General features: G+C 42.7%; 2 protein-coding genes across 5 annotated transcripts in view; one reads left to right on the forward strand and one right to left on the reverse strand.

Moving 5' to 3' along the window:
- The window catches only part of LOC111952405 (FYVE and coiled-coil domain-containing protein 1), a 45,214-nt gene extending 44,930 nt beyond the window's left edge, over nt 1-284 (reverse strand). For 2 of the 4 annotated variants that reach the window (XM_023971032.2, XM_023971031.2), the window contains exon 1: nt 219-284. The gene's annotated coding sequence lies outside the window, so the exon portion shown is untranslated. The remainder of the gene's footprint in view (nt 1-218) is intronic. The other 2 variants (XM_023971030.2, XM_023971033.2) reach the window with 2 other exon arrangements.
- A 5,636-nt stretch (nt 285-5,920) lies between these two features.
- Nucleotides 5,921-13,738, forward strand: LOC111953011 (chemokine XC receptor 1-like). Its single transcript, XM_070435070.1, has 2 exons — nt 5,921-12,877; nt 13,004-13,738. The coding sequence occupies exon 1, from the start codon at nt 6,000-6,002 to the stop codon at nt 7,020-7,022; it is 1,023 nt and encodes a 340-aa protein (XP_070291171.1). The 5' UTR covers nt 5,921-5,999; the 3' UTR covers nt 7,023-12,877; nt 13,004-13,738.
- The last annotated feature ends 5,269 nt before the right edge of the window (nt 13,739-19,007 follow it).

Here is a 19,007-nt window from a genome sequence, read left to right on the forward strand (position 1 = left end):
ACTAAAACCCTAAATAAAATGGTCTGTAAATGGGCTGGTATGTCCACATAGCCAATAATGTTGTTATTATCTGACTATATCCAGTGACAGTCTGTCCTTGGCATGTATATAGCCCTAAATCAGTTATTTCATTCTAAGTGAATGTACATAAAACACATTTATATTAATATAAACAAATAGACATTGATCATTTAAGAAAGAAAACTACTTAAACGTACGTTAAACTGCGTGATCCATGAAAATCCAGATAGTTTACATCCACACACAATCTTGCTATGTATGGGGCGGCAACAATAACTGGATTGACGAGTAGGTCAACCACTTACAATACGAGAATGAGGACAAGGGCAGGGTTTCCACTAGTTACCACAGCCACAAAGTAAAAAATGGCTATAGGCCTATCGTTATTTTTTTTAGCTTTTTGGTATTCATTTAAAGTTACTGTTAGACATAAACTTAGCAGTGTGGTTAAGGTTAAGGTTTGCTGTTAGGGATAGGTTTAAAATCAGATTTTAAAAAGATAAATTGTAGAAATAGGCGGTGTGTATGACTTTGTGGCTGGGGTAATTAGTGACGACCCAAGGGCAGAGGACTCGGTATGTATAGTTTGGTTGTAGAGTATTACAAGGTAAATAGTAAAATCGTGTGGGGTGATTAATGTAGGACTGGTTTATTTCTCAGGACTACCACACCCCACTCGGGCATGATTTGTAAGAAAATAGGCTTTTAGCCAGAGCTGCACAGGTGAAGAGAAAGTGTTTACTTCTACCCAACATCTGCCCGTGAAAATATGACCACGAAGTGGGTTGAAACCTGGTCTCAGAGCATTTCGTATTCTATAGGTAAATCCGAGACACTCCATTTATACTGAACAAAAATATAAACGCAACATGTAAAGTGTTGGTCCCATGTTTCATGAGCTGAAAATAAAAGATCCCAGAAATGTTCCATATGCACAAAAAGCTTATTTTTCTACAATGTTGTGAACAAATTTGTTTACTATCAAATCAAAATGTATTTGTCACATACACATGGTTAGCAGATGTGAATGCGAGTGTAGCGAAATGCTTGTGCTTCTAGTTCTGACCATGTAGTAATATCTAACAAGTAATCTTGTCACGCCCTGACCTTAGTTCATTTTTTATGTCTCTATTTTGGTTTGGTCGGGGCGTGAGTTGGGGTGGGCATTCTATGTTTTCATTCTATGTTTTCTTTTCTATGTGTTTGGCCTGGTATGGTTCCCAATCAGAGGGAGCTGTCTATCGTTGTCTCTGATTGAGAACCATACTTAGGTACCCTTTTCCCACCTGGTGTTTGTGGGTAGTTGTTTTCTGTTGTGTGTCTGCACCAGCCAGAACTGTTTCGGTCGTTCTCTTTGTTAATTTTGTTATTTCAGTGTTCATTTAATAAATATGGACACGTACCACGTTGCACCTTGGTCCTCTCCTTCCAACAGCCGTTACAAATCTAACCTAACAATTTCACAACAACTACCTGCATAGGCAAGCTGCAGTATATACAGTATATACATATGAGATGAGTAATGTAGGGTATGTAAACATTATATAAAGTGGCATTGTTTAAAGTGGCAAGTGATACAATTATTACATACATGTTTCATTATTAAAGTGGCTAGAGATGTTCGTAGCAGCCACTCAATGTTAGTGATGGCTGTTTAACAGTCTGATGGCCTTGAGATAGAAGCTGTTTTTCAGTCTCTCAGGTCCCCGCTTTGATGCACCTGTACTGACCTCGCCTTCTGGATGATAGCGGGATGAACAGGCAGTGGCTCAGGTGGTTGATGTCCTTGATGATCTTTTTGGCCTTCCTGTGACATCGGGTGGTGTAGGTGTCCTGGAGGGCAGGTAGTTTGCCCCCGGTGATGCGTTGTGCAGACCTTACTACCCTCTGGAGAGCCTTACGGTTGTGGGCAGAGCAGTTGCCGTACCAGGCGGTGATGCAGCCCGACAGGATGTGTGTTTTTTGGTGACAAGCCAAATTTCTTCAGCCTCCTGAGGTTGAAGAGGCGCTGCTGCTCCATCTTCACCACGCTGTCTGTGTGGGTGAACCATTTCAGTTTGTCCGTGATGTGTACGCCGAGGAACTTAAAACTTTCCACCTTCTCCACTACTGTCCCGTTGATGTGGATAGGGGGCTGCTCCCTCTGCTGTTTCCTGAAGTCCACGATCATCTCCTTTGTTTTGTTGACATTGAGTGTGAGGTTATTTTCCTGACACCACACTCCGAGGGCCCTCACCTCCTCCCTGTAGGTTGTCTCGTCGTTGTTGGTAATCAACCTACCACTGTAGCGTCGTCTACAAACTTGATGATTGAGTTGGAGGCGTGCATGGCCACGCAGTCATGGGTGAACAGGGAGTACAGGAGAGGGCTGAGAACGCACCCTTGTGGGGCCCCAGTGTTGAGGATCAGCGGGGTGGAGATGTTGTTACCTACCCTCACCACCTGGGGGCGGCCCGTCAGGAAGTCCAGGACCCAATTGCACAGGGCGGGGTCGAGACCCAGGGTCTCGAGCTTAATGACGAGTTTGGAAGGTACTATGGTGTTAAATGCTGAGCTGTAGTCGATGAACAGCATTCTTACATAGGTATTCCTCTTGTCCAGATGGGTTAGGGCAGTGTGCAGTGTGATTGCGATTGCGTCGTCTGTGGACCTATTGGGGCGGTAAGCAAATTGGAGTGGGTCTAAATTGGAGTGTCAGATATGGTGGAGGTGATATGGTCCTTGACTAGTCTCTCAAAGCACTTCATGATGACGGAAGTGAGTGCTACGGGGCGATAGTCATTTAGCTCAGTTACCTTCGCTTTCTTGGGAACAGGAACAATGGTGGCCCTCTTGAAGCATGTGGGAACAGCAGACTGGGATAAGGATTGATTGAATATGTCCGTAAACACTCAGCTAGTCTGTCAGCTAGTCTGCACATGGTCTGAGGACGCGGCTGGGGATGCCGTCTGGACCATGGATTCTTGGGTGTAAACTGCCATCTCAAATAACATTTTATTGGTCACATACATGTATTTAGCAGATGTTATTGCGGGTGTAACGAAATGCTTGCGCTTCTAGCTCCGACAGTGCAGTAATATCTAACAGTTTCACAACATATACCCAAAATACACGTAAATCTAAGTAAGGAATGGATTAAGAATAGATATACATATATGTCAGAGTGGCATTGGACTAAGATACAGTGGCATAATATAGAGGACAGTACATACATATGAGATGGGTAATACAATATTTACAAACAATTAAAGTGACTAAGATATCGTAGAATAGTATAGAGTACAGTTTACACATATGAGATGAGTAATGCAAGACATGGAGACATTATTAAAGTGGCTAGTGTTTAATTTCCTTAAAGTGGCCAGTGATTCTTTAGCCACTGTATTGATGGGATTTTAGTTTCTGGTGGAAGCCACTTTTCCACTGTGTCACGCAAGTCCTCAACTGATATTGCAAAAGGTAAGTACAAGTATTCCCTATGTCTGTGATCGTTGACCTAAGCTGTGTATTCGTTAAAATACTTCTGTACTTCATCCCAAAAGGGCTGGAATGAGGATTGTGGTTTGCCATTCAGCTTCCTTAAATCCATGATCAGGTCTGGGTCATCACCATCAAGGAAGAATAAGGATACTCTCTCATCAAGTAGGCCCTGTTCATCATCGTTTGCTGACCTCTTGTCGTCTGTTAGAAACTGATACATTTCTCTCAGGATGTCGCTGTTCACTATGGCAGCATGTGCATATTTTTGTTTTCTTGAGTAAGGCAGCTCCAAAATGCAGGTGTTTCAGCATAGCTCAGTGCTTTCTGTGGTGGTGGGGCAAGCCAGCAGAAAATACAGAGCGCCTAAGGGTAGACCTCAAAGTCTAGCCCCTTGGGTGCTGTCATAGAGTTACATTAGAAGTGCCCATCCAAGAAGGCTCAAGGTCATTGGCCACAGATAATATTACATCAAATCACGCTATATCTACAGTATCTTTGATTGGACTGTCAATATCATACTTTCAAAATCTTAGCTAGCAGTCATCATCATGAATCAAGTTGACAATCTACTGGCAAATCCTTTTAAATCCTTGTCATATGAAGAGAAATAATGAAGAGAAATTATAGATAAAACGTATCGATGCTCAACGGCCATTGGACATAAACATTACACAACAAGTTGGAAATCGCAAATTCAACAATGAGTGGTTTGGAATGAATCAGTGACTAACTGCAAGCATTGCAAAGCAATCATTAGCCTGCTATTCAGTGGAGTGGCTGTGTGGTACCAAGTCTAAGATTAAGGGTCTCTTTTCATAGTTTAGAATTATAAACATTCAACATTGCACATGCTATCAATGAAGCATGATTTGTGCTGTGCTCAAAACAACTTACCTTGGAACTGCAAAATCTAACTTAAGTGAGTTCAAGACAACTGGGAACTCGAGAAAAATGAGCTACGACTCGGAAAATACGTTTTGAACTTTCATCCAACTCGGAATTGTAAATTCGGGAACTCAGGCCTCTTTCTAGAGTTACGATCTGAAGATCACTGACGTCATCATGATTTAACCTTTTTTTTCTTGAGTTCCCAGTTGCCTTGAAAGCCCCATAAATCCAGAGAATGTCAGACTTTGATGACAAAGTTTGATTACAAAATTTGCCCACGAAGGACCGCCGTGTCACCTTCCTGTTCAAGTAAACACAGCACAACAAGGTGTCCAAAACTGTCTTGTATGCTGCTGCATAAATGATGTAATATGCCAGGGAGATATGTATGCTATAGCTAATAAAATAATACTAAGTGTATGCTGTGTAGTAAGCTGTTAGTAACCCATGTGCCTCACCCTAATCATTTGGTCTATATTCACCTCTTAATTTTGACTACTCTTCTGACTTGGTGTGCTAATGTAGCCTATTACCTGTTTTTGAGAAATGTAATCATCAAATATTGTAAGAGCTTTCATTGACTGCTTATATGCACCCTTTATTTATCCTACGGTTCTGACTTGGTGTCCCCCCCCCCACCACCAAGATTTACAGGCTAAAATCGCCACTGCAGCTGACACACTTAGATTTCATCAATAATTTTGACTTCAATTTGGTTGTCCAAAATACTAATCAGCCTGCACTGCCTCTTTGCTGATTAATGCCCTGATCTCTGGCCAGTCCATTGGTTCAATGACATTGTTGTTTCATCTATGAATCGCTTCTAATAAAAAAAAAAATGATGCATTAACCATTAACTGTTAATTTAACCGACTGTTTGTTTATAATGAGGGACGTCCTACGTTTTAATCTGGACACATAAACAGTAGGAATTTGCTCTGGTTTCAGATGAGGGAGAAATGAAACATCTGCACGTCGCCTGCAGGTGCGAGGGTGTGCGTTTCACTGTCCAATCCAAGACTCGAACATGATCTGAGCGCTTGATCTGTGGGGTTTGGTCTCTTGCGCATCAACTTGAGAAAGCCGACAGTGGATTATAAAGGGAGAGCGGACAGTTCATTACAACCAAAGCGCCGCATATATTGGCCCAAAAATAACAAATCGGATTAATTTTTTTGGGCCTTACACTGGAGCTGTAGAGGAAGAGATACGTTATGGGGGGTGTTTATAACAGAGATGCAGTACCTTACCTTCATCACAACTCCCCCGTCCTCATATCATTGTGTAGCCTAGCAGGGACAGTGAGGCCATCACGCTAAACCATTATGACGGGTACTACAGGTACGTTTGATTTGGTTAATAGTATAGTAAGCCAAATTCTTCAAACTTGATTCTAGAGTTAAACCTAAACAAAAATATAGAGCGAAAACAATATACAGTTTTTACATTTTAATTGTTGCAGTTTCAGGTGTTCTCTTTTTTATGCCTTTTTATATTTCTGTAATTGTAAATTATTTGAATTGCTGCTTTAAAAACAGTGTATTGTGAATGAAGATGTGATGTAATTGATTTAATCTGCACTATTCACTTTTCAAGATTTCAGCCATGCCATGGGCGATATTGAAACCAACGGCACCGATTACGAATATGATGAGTATTATACAGACGAGGTCTGTAACAAGGCCGGCGTTGTCAAGTTTGGTTCCATCGCCACCCCTGCTTTCTTCTCTGTGGTGACTATCCTGAGTCTAGCGGGCAACATCCTGGTCCTGGTCATCCTTGCCAAGTACGAGAACCTCAAGTCTCTCACCAACATCTTCATCCTCAACTTGGCCCTATCTGACCTGGTTTTCACCTTTGGTCTGCCCTTCTGGGCAGCCTACCACATCTGGGGCTGGACCTTTAGCAGGATCCTCTGCAAGACCGTCACCTTTGTCTTCTACGCTGGCTTCTACAGCAGCGTTTTGTTCCTGACCATCATGACTATCCACCGCTACCTGGCCGTGGTGCATCCTCTGTCCGACCATGGTTCCCAAAGGGGCTGCTATGGGGTTACAGTCTCTCTCGTCATCTGGGTTGTTAGTTTTGGGGCGGCCGTCCCTGCTTTGATTTTCAGCTCTGTCCAAGAGAACCCCCATGAAGGAGACATCCATTTTTACTGTGAATACTGGGATCCGCTGTGGAAGAGAGTGGGCAGCTACCAACAGAACATCTTCTTCTTGGCTGCTTTTGCAGTGATCGGGTTCTGCTACGTGAGGATATTGAGGACAATCTTCAAGTCAAGGTCACACATGAGGAATCGAACCGTGAAGCTGATCTTCAGTCTAGTGGCAGTATTTTTCCTTGGCTGGGCGCCTTACAACGTGGTGATATTTCTGAGGTTGTTGCATGACTACTCCGTAGCACCTTTCAATAATTGTGAGGTCAGCACATGGCTTGACTATGGGTTCTATGTGTGTCGACTGATTGCTTTCTCCCACTGCTGTCTCAACCCTGTCTTCTACGCATTTGTTGGGATTAAGTTCAGAAATCACTTGAAGGTGATCTTGCTGAAGCTTTGCCATCGCCAAAGCACCATGGATACACAACAGATTAGATTACCTAACATATACTCGATGGGATCAATGTACTAGCGCAGGGGTCTTCAACCTTTTCTTGACCAGGGACCCACGCCAGGCAAACCGGCGACCCATCACATGTTAGCAAAAAAAAAATCACATCTTGTCAAATCAAAATCAAATCAAACTTATTGATCACATACACGTGTTCAGCAGATGTTATTGCAGGTGTAGCGAAATGCTTGTGCTTCTAGCTCTGACAGTGCAGTAATATCTAACAGTTTCACAACATATACCCAAAATACACGTAAATCTAAGTAAGGAATGGATTAAGAATATAAATATATGTCAGAGCGGCATTGGGCTAAGATACAGTGGCATAGTATAGAATACACTATATACATATGAGATGGGTGATGCAATATTTACACACAATTAAAGTGACTAAGTGACTAATACATATGAGTAATGCAAGATATGGAGACATTATTAAAGTGGATAGTGTTTCATTTCCTTAAAGTGGCCAGTGATTCCTAATCTATGTCTATAGTCAGCAGCCTTTGATGTGCTGAAGATGGCTGTTTAACAGTCAGTGGTGTAGTATATATACAGTATATACATATGAAATGTGTGATGCAATATGTAAATCCAATTTAAAAGTGACTAAGATACCGTAGAATAGTGTGGAGTGCAGTTCATACATATGGGATGAGTAATGCTAGATACAGAAACATTATTAAAGTGGCTAGTGATCMATTTCTAAAAGTGGCCAGTGATTCCTAATCTGTGTCTATAGGCAGCCGCCTCTGATGTGCTAGTGATGGCTGTTTAGCAGTCTGATGGCCTTGAGATGGAAGCTGTTTTTCAGTCTCTCGGTCCCAGCTTTGATACACCTATACTGACCTCGCCTTCTGGATGATTGCGGGATGAACAGGCAGTGGCTCGGGTTGTTGATGTCCTTGATGATCTTTTTGGCCTTGTTAGGGCATCGTGTGCTTTAGCTGTCTAGGAGGGCGGGAAGTTTGCCCCCTGTAATGCGTTGGGCAGACCGCACCACCCTCTGGAGAGCTTTGCGGTTGTGGGTGGTGCAGTTGCCGTACCAGGCAGTGATACAGCCCGACAGGATGCTCTCAATTGTGCATCTGTAAAAGTTTGTAAGGGTTTTAGGTGTTAAGTCAAATTTCTTTATCCTCCTGAGGTTGAAGAGGCGCTCTTGCGCCTTCTTCACCACACTATCTGTGTGGGTGGCTGCCCACTCATATCACCAGGTTTTGTAAGGGCGCAGCTTTGGGTTTAGAAATGGGGGGGGGGGGCAGTGGAGGCTCCTCAGAGGAGGAAGGGGAGGACCATCCTCTTAGTGAATTTCATTTTTTTTTTAATTGTAAAACATTGAAAAAGGGATCCTTTTTAGATAAAACTATACTCTATATACATATTTACATGTCACCAAATAATTTATTAAAGTACACTGTTTTGCAATGAAGGTCTACAGTAGCCTCAACAGAAGTCAATATACCAAGAGGAGGACGGAATCTAGCTGTCCTCCGGCTACACCATGTTGCTACATGCTGTAACAGAAATAAGGCCATGCTCATGAAAAACAAGTGTCCTCCCTCATCATAAAAGGCACTGACCGCCACTGGGGGGGACATTACCTGGTGAGAATGTTTGGGGCATCTGAAGCTAATTTAGTGCATTTCTACACCAGTGGCGGTCAGTGCCGTTTATGATGAGGGAGGACATTTTTTTTTCAAGAGCATGGCCTTATTTCTATTACAGCATATTGGATGACTCTCATTCATATTCCATTCACCCAGTTCATTGTAACATCGATAGGGTTAGACTACTACATGATACTCTAATTTTCCCTATACCCATCATGAGGTTGCTACAAACTAGCCTATGAGTGAAAGTTTACAATGTAGGTGCACACAGGTCGAGAGAATTTTTTTAGATGACAGTGACACATGGAGAGACAGTGACACATTCATTACCGCCTTGCACAACTCTTGTCATTCAGGTATTTTTATCCCCGTTTCGTTTGCTTCCGTTTAAGAAACGTTTTTCAACAGAATCGGCAGACTGAATACACCCCTGATCAAGCATTAACACAGTTCACTTAAGTTTCATAGCAGCCACGTTGTATTCATTCTTTCCTCTATGCACTCTCCTCCTCTCACCTTTTCCCTTTGTTTGTGGACTTCAATGAACAACACATTGGCTGTATGTGACCAGGCGAAAAAAACTTTACAAGTCAAACCGTGTCATAACCGCTACATACAGCCTACATCGTTTCCCCCATATTAGCTAAAGTAATGTCCTAGTAAAAATAGCTAATAGAACTAATGTGTTAGTAAACCTGCTACAATCATGCAGTAATGTTACAGTGTATATAGTCAGAAAGCAGTTAGACCACTGCGCCACTCGGGAGGTCCCCTAAGGCACTGCATCGCAGTGCTAGCTGTGCCACTAGAGATTCTGGGTTAGAGTCCAGGCTCTGTCGCAGCCGGGCTGGGGCGGATGACCCATGAGAGACCCATGGGGCGGCGCACAATTGGCCCAGTGTCGTCCGGGTTAGGGGAGTGTTTGGTCGGTAGGGATATCCTTGTCCTATGGTGGTGGAAGAGTTCCAGTGTTGTTTTGGATAGTCATAGCCAGCTAGCTAACATAGCATCCCTCTGTTTGAGCAGGGTGTTTGAGTAACTAAACTTGCCAGCTGCATTTGCTAGCTAAGTAAGTGAAACTGAAACGGAAAAAAAATATTAAATCTCTCTCTCTCTTACTTCTCTTTTATTTTTTAAGAAATGAATTTGTTGAAAACTGTTAATCTATTGTCTCTCTCTCTCTCTCTCTCTCTCTCTCTCTTTGAGTCAACCAGTTACCACATTTTATGCATGCAGTGCTAGCTAGCTGTAGCTTATGCTTTCAGTACTAGATAAATTCTCTGATCCTTTGATTGGGTGGACAACATATCAGTTCATGCTGCAAGAGCTCTGATAGGTTGGAGGACGTCCTCCGGAACTTGTCATAATTACTGTGTAAATCTATGGAAGGGGGTGAGAACCAAGAGCCTCCTAGGTTTTGTATTGAAGTCAATGTACCAAGAGGAGGACGGAAGCTAGCTGTCCTCCGGCTACACCATGCAGAGTGCTGTTGAGGCTACTATAGACCTTCATTGCAAAACAGTGTGTTTTAATCAATTATTTGGTGACGTGAATATATTTAGTATAGTTTTATCTAAAAAGGATAACTTTTTCAATGTCTTAACATTTTTATTTTTATGAAATTCACTGAGAAGGATGGTCCTCCCCATCCTCCTCTGAGGAGCCTCCACTGTTCTACAAAATCTAATATGACCCTTTTGGTGTCATTTTGAGGTCACTTGTATTGTAAATAAGAATAGAAAATGTTCAGGGCCTAAAATAAACACCTGCCAAATGCGGGTAGATTTCTGGCATTGGCGGATAAGATGTCTATTTCACTAGCCACATTGGCGGGTGGGCACATCTCCACAGTGTGAGCATTTCACTCGCGTTTGTGAATAAAAATAGTCAAGTATGATAACAAAATCAGCCGTAGCTGTTTCAAAGTATTTCTGCCCGTTTGTTTCATACCTGGTAAATTAAATCGCAATAAGTCAAAGAACTACCTATCCTATATAGCCTATGCCACCTCATGCTGCAACACTGCTTGGCTGGGGGCTGTGGGCATATGAAGATCTGAGTGAAAGATACATTTTTAGAAACGCTGCGCACAGGCATAAAAGTTGGTCTAATTTACTTTAACCCTTGTGTGGTGTTCGGGTCTATGGGACCCATTTTCAATGTTTATTCAAATAAAAGTTATACAATTAATAATTTTTTCAACCTGAGACTCATTGGCCTTGGCTCATTTTCTGTGAAGAACATGTAAAATAACACATTTTCCTTGAGTGCACACTGTACACATATTACATAAGTGGTGTTCGGGTCCACTGTGAAAAAGTGTGTGTGTAGGTGAAAACAAGTAAAAATTAAACAAAAAGGTTTGCTGTGTGCCTTCACTCCTGTCTTCATTCTTGTCTTTCTCCTCCCTTGGCCTGCTGTTTCTACATAGCACCAAGAACCTGTCTGTCTCCCTGCCTGTCTCCCGCTTTTATCGCACTCTTTACCCTCTGTAGTGTGTGAAACTATGTCTTGCGGGAACCTGCACAATGTTATTACAACACATTATTTTGATACATTGTAAAAAATGCAGTATTTTCCCACACTCGACCCCAGCCAGGTGCAAATTGGGGGAGGGACACAACAAATAAATAGCTTTGCATGTGTGGCTCCTTTCCACAATCAATCAGTATGGCAAAAATCATCTCTGCTCAGAGGGCCTTAGAAATCATTTTTGCAGAGAGAAGCTAGTGTGGAAGGAACGTCTTCCACTTTGGAAGATTAAGAATTTTCTGAATATGAGGATCATGTCTCTGTCAATTCGGAGTCTGACAGTGAGTTGGAAGAAATGGATGAGATTGACCCTCAGCCAGCCCCAGGCCCAGCCCGTCAGCAACCAGCTTATCAGCAGCCTGCAGAAGGAGAAATATGGATGTCAAGAAATTGTGAAATTGAATGGTCTTCTTGCCCAAGGAATGAGCCACCTCGCATGGCTGCCAATGTGATAAGGATGCAACCAGGGCCGACGCGGATGGCGGTTATTCATGTGCAGGACATAAAGTCTTCTTTTCAACTGTTCATCCCAGACACCATCCAGAAAATCATTCTGAACTGCACTAATTTGGAGGGAAGGCGTGTTTTTGGAGAGCGATGGAAGGAGATGGACCAAACTCATTTACATGCATACTTTGGGGTTCTTATCCTTGCTGGTGCTTTCAGATCCAATGGGGAATCCACACAATCCCTGTGGGATGTAGAAACTGTCAGAGAACTTCTCCGTGCAATAATGTCTCTGGAAAACTTCCACATAATTTCCAGGATTATTCACTTCGACAACCGAGACACCAGACCAGCTCGGTGGCAGAGAGGCAAGCTAGCTGCAATCAGGTCAGTGTGGGACAAGTGGGTGGACCGCCTTCCCCTATTTTACAACCCTGGGCCCAACTTTACTGTTGATGAGCAGCTTATGCCATTTAGGGGCTACTGCCTCTTCAGGCAGTACATACCGTCTAAACCCGCAAAATATGGAATCAAGATCTGGGCTGCCTGTGATGCTGCTTCATCATATGCGTGGAACTTGCAAGTGTATATGGGGAAGCCAGATGAAGGAGCCCCTGAGAAGAACCAAGGGATGCAGGTTGTCCTGGATGTGACACATGGACTCCGTGGCCACAACATCACATGCGATAACTTTTTACTTCGCACAAGCTGGGACAGGAGCTCCTCAAGAGGAAGATGGTAGGAACAGTATGAAAGAACAAGCCAGAGCTCCCACCTCAGCTGTTGAATACACGGAACAGGCCTATCAATTCCTCTAAGTTGGTGTTCACGGCCGACACGTCCCTAGTGTCCTACGTGCCAAAGAAAGGCAAAAATGTGGTACTAATGAGTACGCTGCATAGGGATGGGAGAATCTGTGGCCAGGAACATCAAAAAACAGAAATCATAATGGATTACAATGCCACAAAAGGAGGAGTGGACAATTTAGACAAGCTGGTGACTGGCTACAGCTGCAAAAGAAGAACCTTACGCTGGCCACTTGTGATGTTCTTCAACATCTTGGATCTCAGCGTACAACTCATTTGTCATCGGGATGGTGTTGAACCCAGATTGGAACAGAGTGAAGCCCCAGAGAAGACGGGCAAGGCATTGGTAAGACCTCAAATCCAGAGGAGGCAACATATCCCAAGGACCCCAGCTTCTGCAGCCATCGTGAGGAGGATTCAGGAGAAGGATGCTGGTGCCCCATCCGCCCGACCGACAGAACCAACAACTCCAATACCGGAAGTAAGTGTGAGTGATGTTGTTGCATGTGTGTGTGTCTGACTCTCCTACCTTGGCCTGCTGTAACTATATATGTGAGTGAGTGAGATGTTAGTAAAATTTCTGAACTAAGTGTTTTCATCATTCTAGACTGCAGCCGGTAGCAACAAGAAGAAGCGCTGCGATGTGTGTGGACCCAAGAAGGACAGGAAGACACAGTACACATGCATCAAGTGCAAGAAATACATTTGCAACACACACAGACTCAATGTCGCAGACACAAACATGACTGGAGTTGCGTCACCACGGTACATTTTTGTCTCATCCGTGATATTCTGGTTAAAAAACTCAGGTCACAAAAATGAAATTAAATAATATACCACATTACTTCTTACGAGTAATACATTTATTGTTTTAGAAAGATTATAAAGCATGATCATCATTTTTTTTGTGTGTTTTGTTGGTGTAATTTTAGCTGGGAAAATTTGTTTTGGCTGGTAAATATTTAAATCTACCTGCCACAGTGGCTGGTGAACCAAAAAGCAAATTTTTTCCCCAAATATGTTTCTTAACACTTTTACATGAATGTGGATGCTACCATGATTATGGATTATCCTGAATGAATTGTGAATAATAATGAGTGAGAAAGTTATAGACGCACAAATATCATACCCCCCCCCCCAATTTTTTTTTTTTTACCTCCCCTCGAATTGTAATGGTGAGAAGTTAGCATTTCTTGGGGGTATGATATTTGTGCGTCTCACTCATCATTATTCACGATTCATTCAGGATTATCTGTAACCATGGTAGCATCCATTTTTTATTATTGTAAATAGTGTTCTTTAATTGTATCTTGTTCTTTTCAATCTGTTGTATTTTAATAACAACTGCAATGTATAAAAATCACATTTCAAATAAAGTTAGTATTGGTATCTAAACAGATCTGAAACACTTACTGTACAAAGGCTACTACAATGCAATGGATACTAGGGCAGATACAGAAGAGGACAGACATTTCAAAAATCACTAATGAGAGATTTAAATATCGGGATATAGACCAAGTGATTTAAGGGTATAGGTTAGAACCGGGTGATGTCAGTGTGCTCATCCCTGACCATCCCTGTTAAAAGCAAGGATAGAAGTCAAGGATGAGCGTGAGTTCTGGAGACAGCTTCACACTCTCCTGTAGTTTGACAAGCTCTGGCCGCCTGCTGTTCCTCCAAATAATTATCTGTCCACATTTTGGGACTGTGTGATGCATTAAAAAAATATAATTTTAAGAAACTTCAACTAGGGTTCTACTGCGCTCTGCTGGGGAAAGAGAGAAAAAATAGGAAACGTTTACATTACCAGACCCCTATTAATGCTTCTCAGTGTAGGATCAGGTCCCCTCTGTCTATCTTAATCTTATTAATTATGATGTAAATGGAAAAACTAGATCCTACTCTGAGATGTTTTATGAATGTGGGCCCTGGTATTCCCAGGCGGTCTCTCATCCAAGTAGAACCCAAGCCTGACCCTGCTTACACACACACCCACACGTGGTGGGTTAAGGTGTCAGCATGCTTCAGTTCGGCTGGCACCTAGCCTAACTCGGCTAGCCGAACCGAAAGAGTGTGCTGGCATACTCCCTTAAAATACTCCCTTCGCTTGAAAAACGAGAATAAAATGGCAATAGTACTGTTTGTCAATTTTGAGATGTGCAGAAGATGAATGTGCAAGTAGAGATACTGGGGTGCAAAGGAGCAAGATAAATAATGAGGTAGTTGGATGGGCTATTTACAGATGGGCTATGTACAGGTGCAGTGATCTGTGAGCTGCTCTGACAGCTGTGAGCTGCTCTGACAGCTGAATATTACTTAGCCAAGCTTCTAGACCAAGATCTCAGTCTAGCAGTATAACACTAGCCCACCGTGTGACTTATTTACATGTTGCCGCAGACAGGAAGTAGAATGGAGCGTGTGCGCGCAAACATTGACATCGGTTTTGATTTGAAGGGGGTGGTAGCATCTAACAATTGGATTTAATTATTTCCTGACCACCGCTCGGTGATGCAAACAACTCATTTATTTTCAGAACCGTCCACTGACCACGGATGTACCCTCCAACGTGGTAAAAGCGTAGCAAAACATGCACAGACACAGGTCAGTAAACAAGTCACACGGTGGGTTTGTATGAAAGGTGGCCTCTCGAGCTATTCTCAATCTAGGTGTGATGCATCATTCCTTTAGTAAATGCGTACACCGGGTTTTGTTTGGTTATTCCTGCAGGGGGTTTGTAACATGTGCGCCCCATCCGTGGCATTCAGTTAGTGGATGACGGGTTGCGTTTATACAAGTCATTTTGGTTATAAGGGTGCTCTTACACTGTGTATTATATTAGTGTATACATACCATTTTGAGTATTATAGTGCGTTAGTGTACCTTTTCAGTGTTTTTGGCCTGTTAAAAGAGTTAGTTATTATTAGTTGGTCAAGCCTAAAATGACACCTGAGCATCTTACTTTGGAAATTGGATTAGGTCCCACCCTTTCCGGGGTCCTTACAGGAGTTAGTCATATTCCATCCATTCAGTCATTTTTAATGGCCTAGTCATTAATGTGTTACTGCTGCCCCCTAGTGGTGCTATAGTTTTTAGCCCTTTATATGTAGCAACATGGTTATAGATGATGCCTTTATAGTTTATATTGTAAGTAGTGTCATATAATTTCATTGTATTTATATGTATGTTATCCTGATATTAATGGCACTGTATTCTGCTCTCTCCTAGAGAAACCACACATTCACTCTTCCACAGCAATAGATCAGTGGTATAGCCAGGAGCCTTTCATAGTGATCAACCCATAGCCCTGAACATACTCTGCCTGTTCTATACTGTTATTCCTCCAAGTAATCTACAAGTCAACCGTTTGCCATCATTGCGTTCTGACAGACGCCCGGAGGCGAGCACGCCCAAACCAAACGAGCAACCTAAGAATAATACAGTCCTTTAGCCCTTACAAAAAAAACTAGACCACCTTTAATCCACACACAGAGACGCGTACAAAGCTCTCCCTCGCCCTCCATTTGGCAAATCTGACCATAATTCTATCCTCCTGATTCCTGCTTACAAGCAAAAACTAAAGCAGGAAGTACCAGCGACTCGCTCAATACGGAAGTGGTCAGATGGCGCAGATGTATGCTACAGGACTATTTTGCTAGCACAGACTAGAATATGTTCCGGTATTCATCCGATGGCATTGAGGAGTATACCACATCAGTCACCGGCTTCATCAATAAGTGCATCGATGACGTCGTCCCCACAGTGACTGTACGTACATACCCCAACCAGCAGCCATGGATTACAGGCAACATCTGCACTGAGCTAAACGGTAGAGCTGCCGCTTTGAAGGAGTGGGACATTAACCCAGATACTTGTAAGAAATCCCGCTACAACCCCCGACAAGCCATCAAACAGGCAAAGCATCAATACAGGACTAAGATTGAATCCTACTACATCGGCTCCGACGCTCATTGGGTGTGGCAGGGCTTACAAAAAATTATGGACTACAAAGGGAAGCCCAACCGCGAGCTGCCCAGTGACACGAGCCTACGAGACGAGCTAAATGACTTCAATCAATGAATCAAATTGATTTATAAAGCCCTTTCTACATCAGCAGTCACAAAGTGCTATACAGAAACCCAGCCTAAAACCCCAAACAGCAAGCAATGCAGATGTAGAAGTAGTATGGCTGGAAAAACTCCCTAGAAAGGCAGGAACCTAGGAAGAACTTTTTGGCAGGGGGTCACTATTTGGCATGACATACCCCAAGGGGTGCATGTTTTGGTTTTTCCCTAGCACTACACAGCTGATTCAAATAATCAAAGCTTGATGATTAGTTGATTATTTGAATCAGCTGTGTAGTGCTAGGGGAAAAAAACAAAATGTGCACCCCTTGGGGTCCCGAGGACCGAGTTTGGGAAACGCTGCCCTAGCAGGTTTAGCTGAAATGATGCCCCTGCGCGTGTTGGGGGTTGTATGGACATAAACATGACAAGGGAGAAAAATAGGCCTTTTAAAGATGTTATTTTTAAAAATGTTTTATTTAACTAGACAAGTCAGTTAAGAGCAAATTCTTATTTACAATGACGGCCTACCGGGGAACAGTGGGTTAACTGTTCAGGGGCAGAACGACAGATTTTTACCTTGTCAGCTCAGGGATTCGATCCAGCAACCTTTTGGTTACTTGCCCAACGCTCTAACCACTTGGGGTGGCAGGTAGCCTAGTGGTTAGAGCGTTGGGCCAGTAGCCAAAAGGTTGCTATATTTAAAAAATAGGCTACCTGCAGGGTACAAACATTATTGGGCACAGACAGCAGCACAAAGGGCAAGAAGGTAGAGGCAACAAAGCAGCCACAACTGTCAGTGAGTGTCCATGATTGAGTCTTTGAATGAATCGATTGAGATAAAACTGTCCAGTTTGAGTGTTTGTTGCAGCTCGTTCCAGTTGCTGCAGCGAACTGAAAAGACAAGCGACCCAAGGATGTGTGTGCTTTGGGGACCTTTAACAGAATGTGACTGGCAGTGTAGGATGAGACTGCAGTAGATATATCAGATAGGGGGGAGGTATCTCCTCTGGACATTTATGTGTGCATTCTGTTGAACCAAATTTTGAGAGGGGAGAGAGAAAAACAAGAAGTAGGAAAAGAATGTGTGAGAGATGTAGCCTACTAAAAACTGTGGCAACGTATGAACTTTTTGGGGTGCTTTTCCATTCTGCAAGCGTGTGTGAGAGAGACAGCGAGAGTGGGTATAGTTAGGGCTCCAAGATACATTTTCTTGTGATGCCAGCCAATGACCAGCAGAGGACGTTAAAGCATAACATAGGAATTCACATTCATAGGCTCCTGAAATACCCCATGAAAAACTGATGTGGTTACTCCGCTCAGGCGTCTTTTTTTTTATTTTATTTTTTACCAAAGGCAGTACAGTATGACGATAGGTAGAAAGTGCATATCCAAAAAAATCGCCGATCACACGTGTAGGCGATGTCATGGCGACGTTAGCTAACTAAACTCATGCGCTGAAACACGTCAATATAAAGGTGTTTTTGACGAAAATAAAAATGTCAGTTTGTCACTTTCACGAGTTTGGAGTAATTAAACTACTTAAGACATTGGCTCTTATCTAGGTTGTGCCTTTATATTTCGAGAAAATGAACAACTAATTATAAATTTTTCACTTCTCTCATTGACTTCTCAAACCTGGCCTGTATGGTCTGTTTCACAAGCGTTCCCGGAAGTCTCATGGGTTTAGAATGTGTGTTTTTTGGCCTGCTACGGTAGTTTACATTGTGTGACGCTTGGACTTGGATACTGACAGGATGGTGGTCATGAGCCGTGACCATACTGTTTGTCTATGGTCGTGACAGAGGGAGCTGCGTTGACAAAGATCAGAGGACAGAAGGAAATATTTCAGCAGTTTTTCTTTTTTCCACCATCAGGGCCTAAATGTCAGGCATCTTTTGAATGTCTGACATAGGCTAATTAGCCGATCTGCTAGAAAATATATATTTCAAATAGACTCACGCATATATATTTAGCCATTTAGATACATGTTTTGTTCACTAGGCCTACTGATTATTGACTATTCATTTAATGTCGGCATATGTCTTTGAGATTTACCCCCCAAACACTACTTTGAAATATGGGATCGAAAATGGTAGGCCTAAGGACAAAGCAGACATGTAGGCCTAAAGTACACCTAATGTTGGACCTAAGCTTGCATCTCTGAGCATACAGTATACTGTACCGCACCATACCCACATCGAGTGTCTTGCCTCCCGCTTTGATGGATGACCCTGCAGGTTGCTGGCACACTGATACCACCATATCTCCGTAGCTTTACACCTAATTCTGCCAAGTTTCCAATGGCATCCGGGATCCTGTAATGACTGCACTGAGGTAAATACATTTTGTATTCCTAGTTGAATTAGTTAGAGAGCGTAAACAAAGTACAAACTTTTTTTTACATTTGAATTTCAATAGCTCCTTGGTCATGTGACCTACTGACTTCAAACAAGGTGCAGAATGTCCACTGACCACCCTTCTATATTGCACATCCTTTAGTTTGTCCATTTTCATCTCACACGATTTTACATTAATTTTTCAAACTTT

This window comes from Salvelinus sp. IW2-2015, linkage group LG26, assembly GCF_002910315.2.
Source record: "Salvelinus sp. IW2-2015 linkage group LG26, ASM291031v2, whole genome shotgun sequence".
NCBI lineage: Eukaryota > Metazoa > Chordata > Actinopteri > Salmoniformes > Salmonidae > Salvelinus > Salvelinus sp. IW2-2015.

Bases quoted from the DNA above. Each gene is read 5' to 3' on its own strand.
- LOC111953011 (XM_070435070.1), top strand. From the start codon at position 6,000: ATGGGCGATATTGAAACCAACGGCACCGATTACGAATATGATGAGTAT.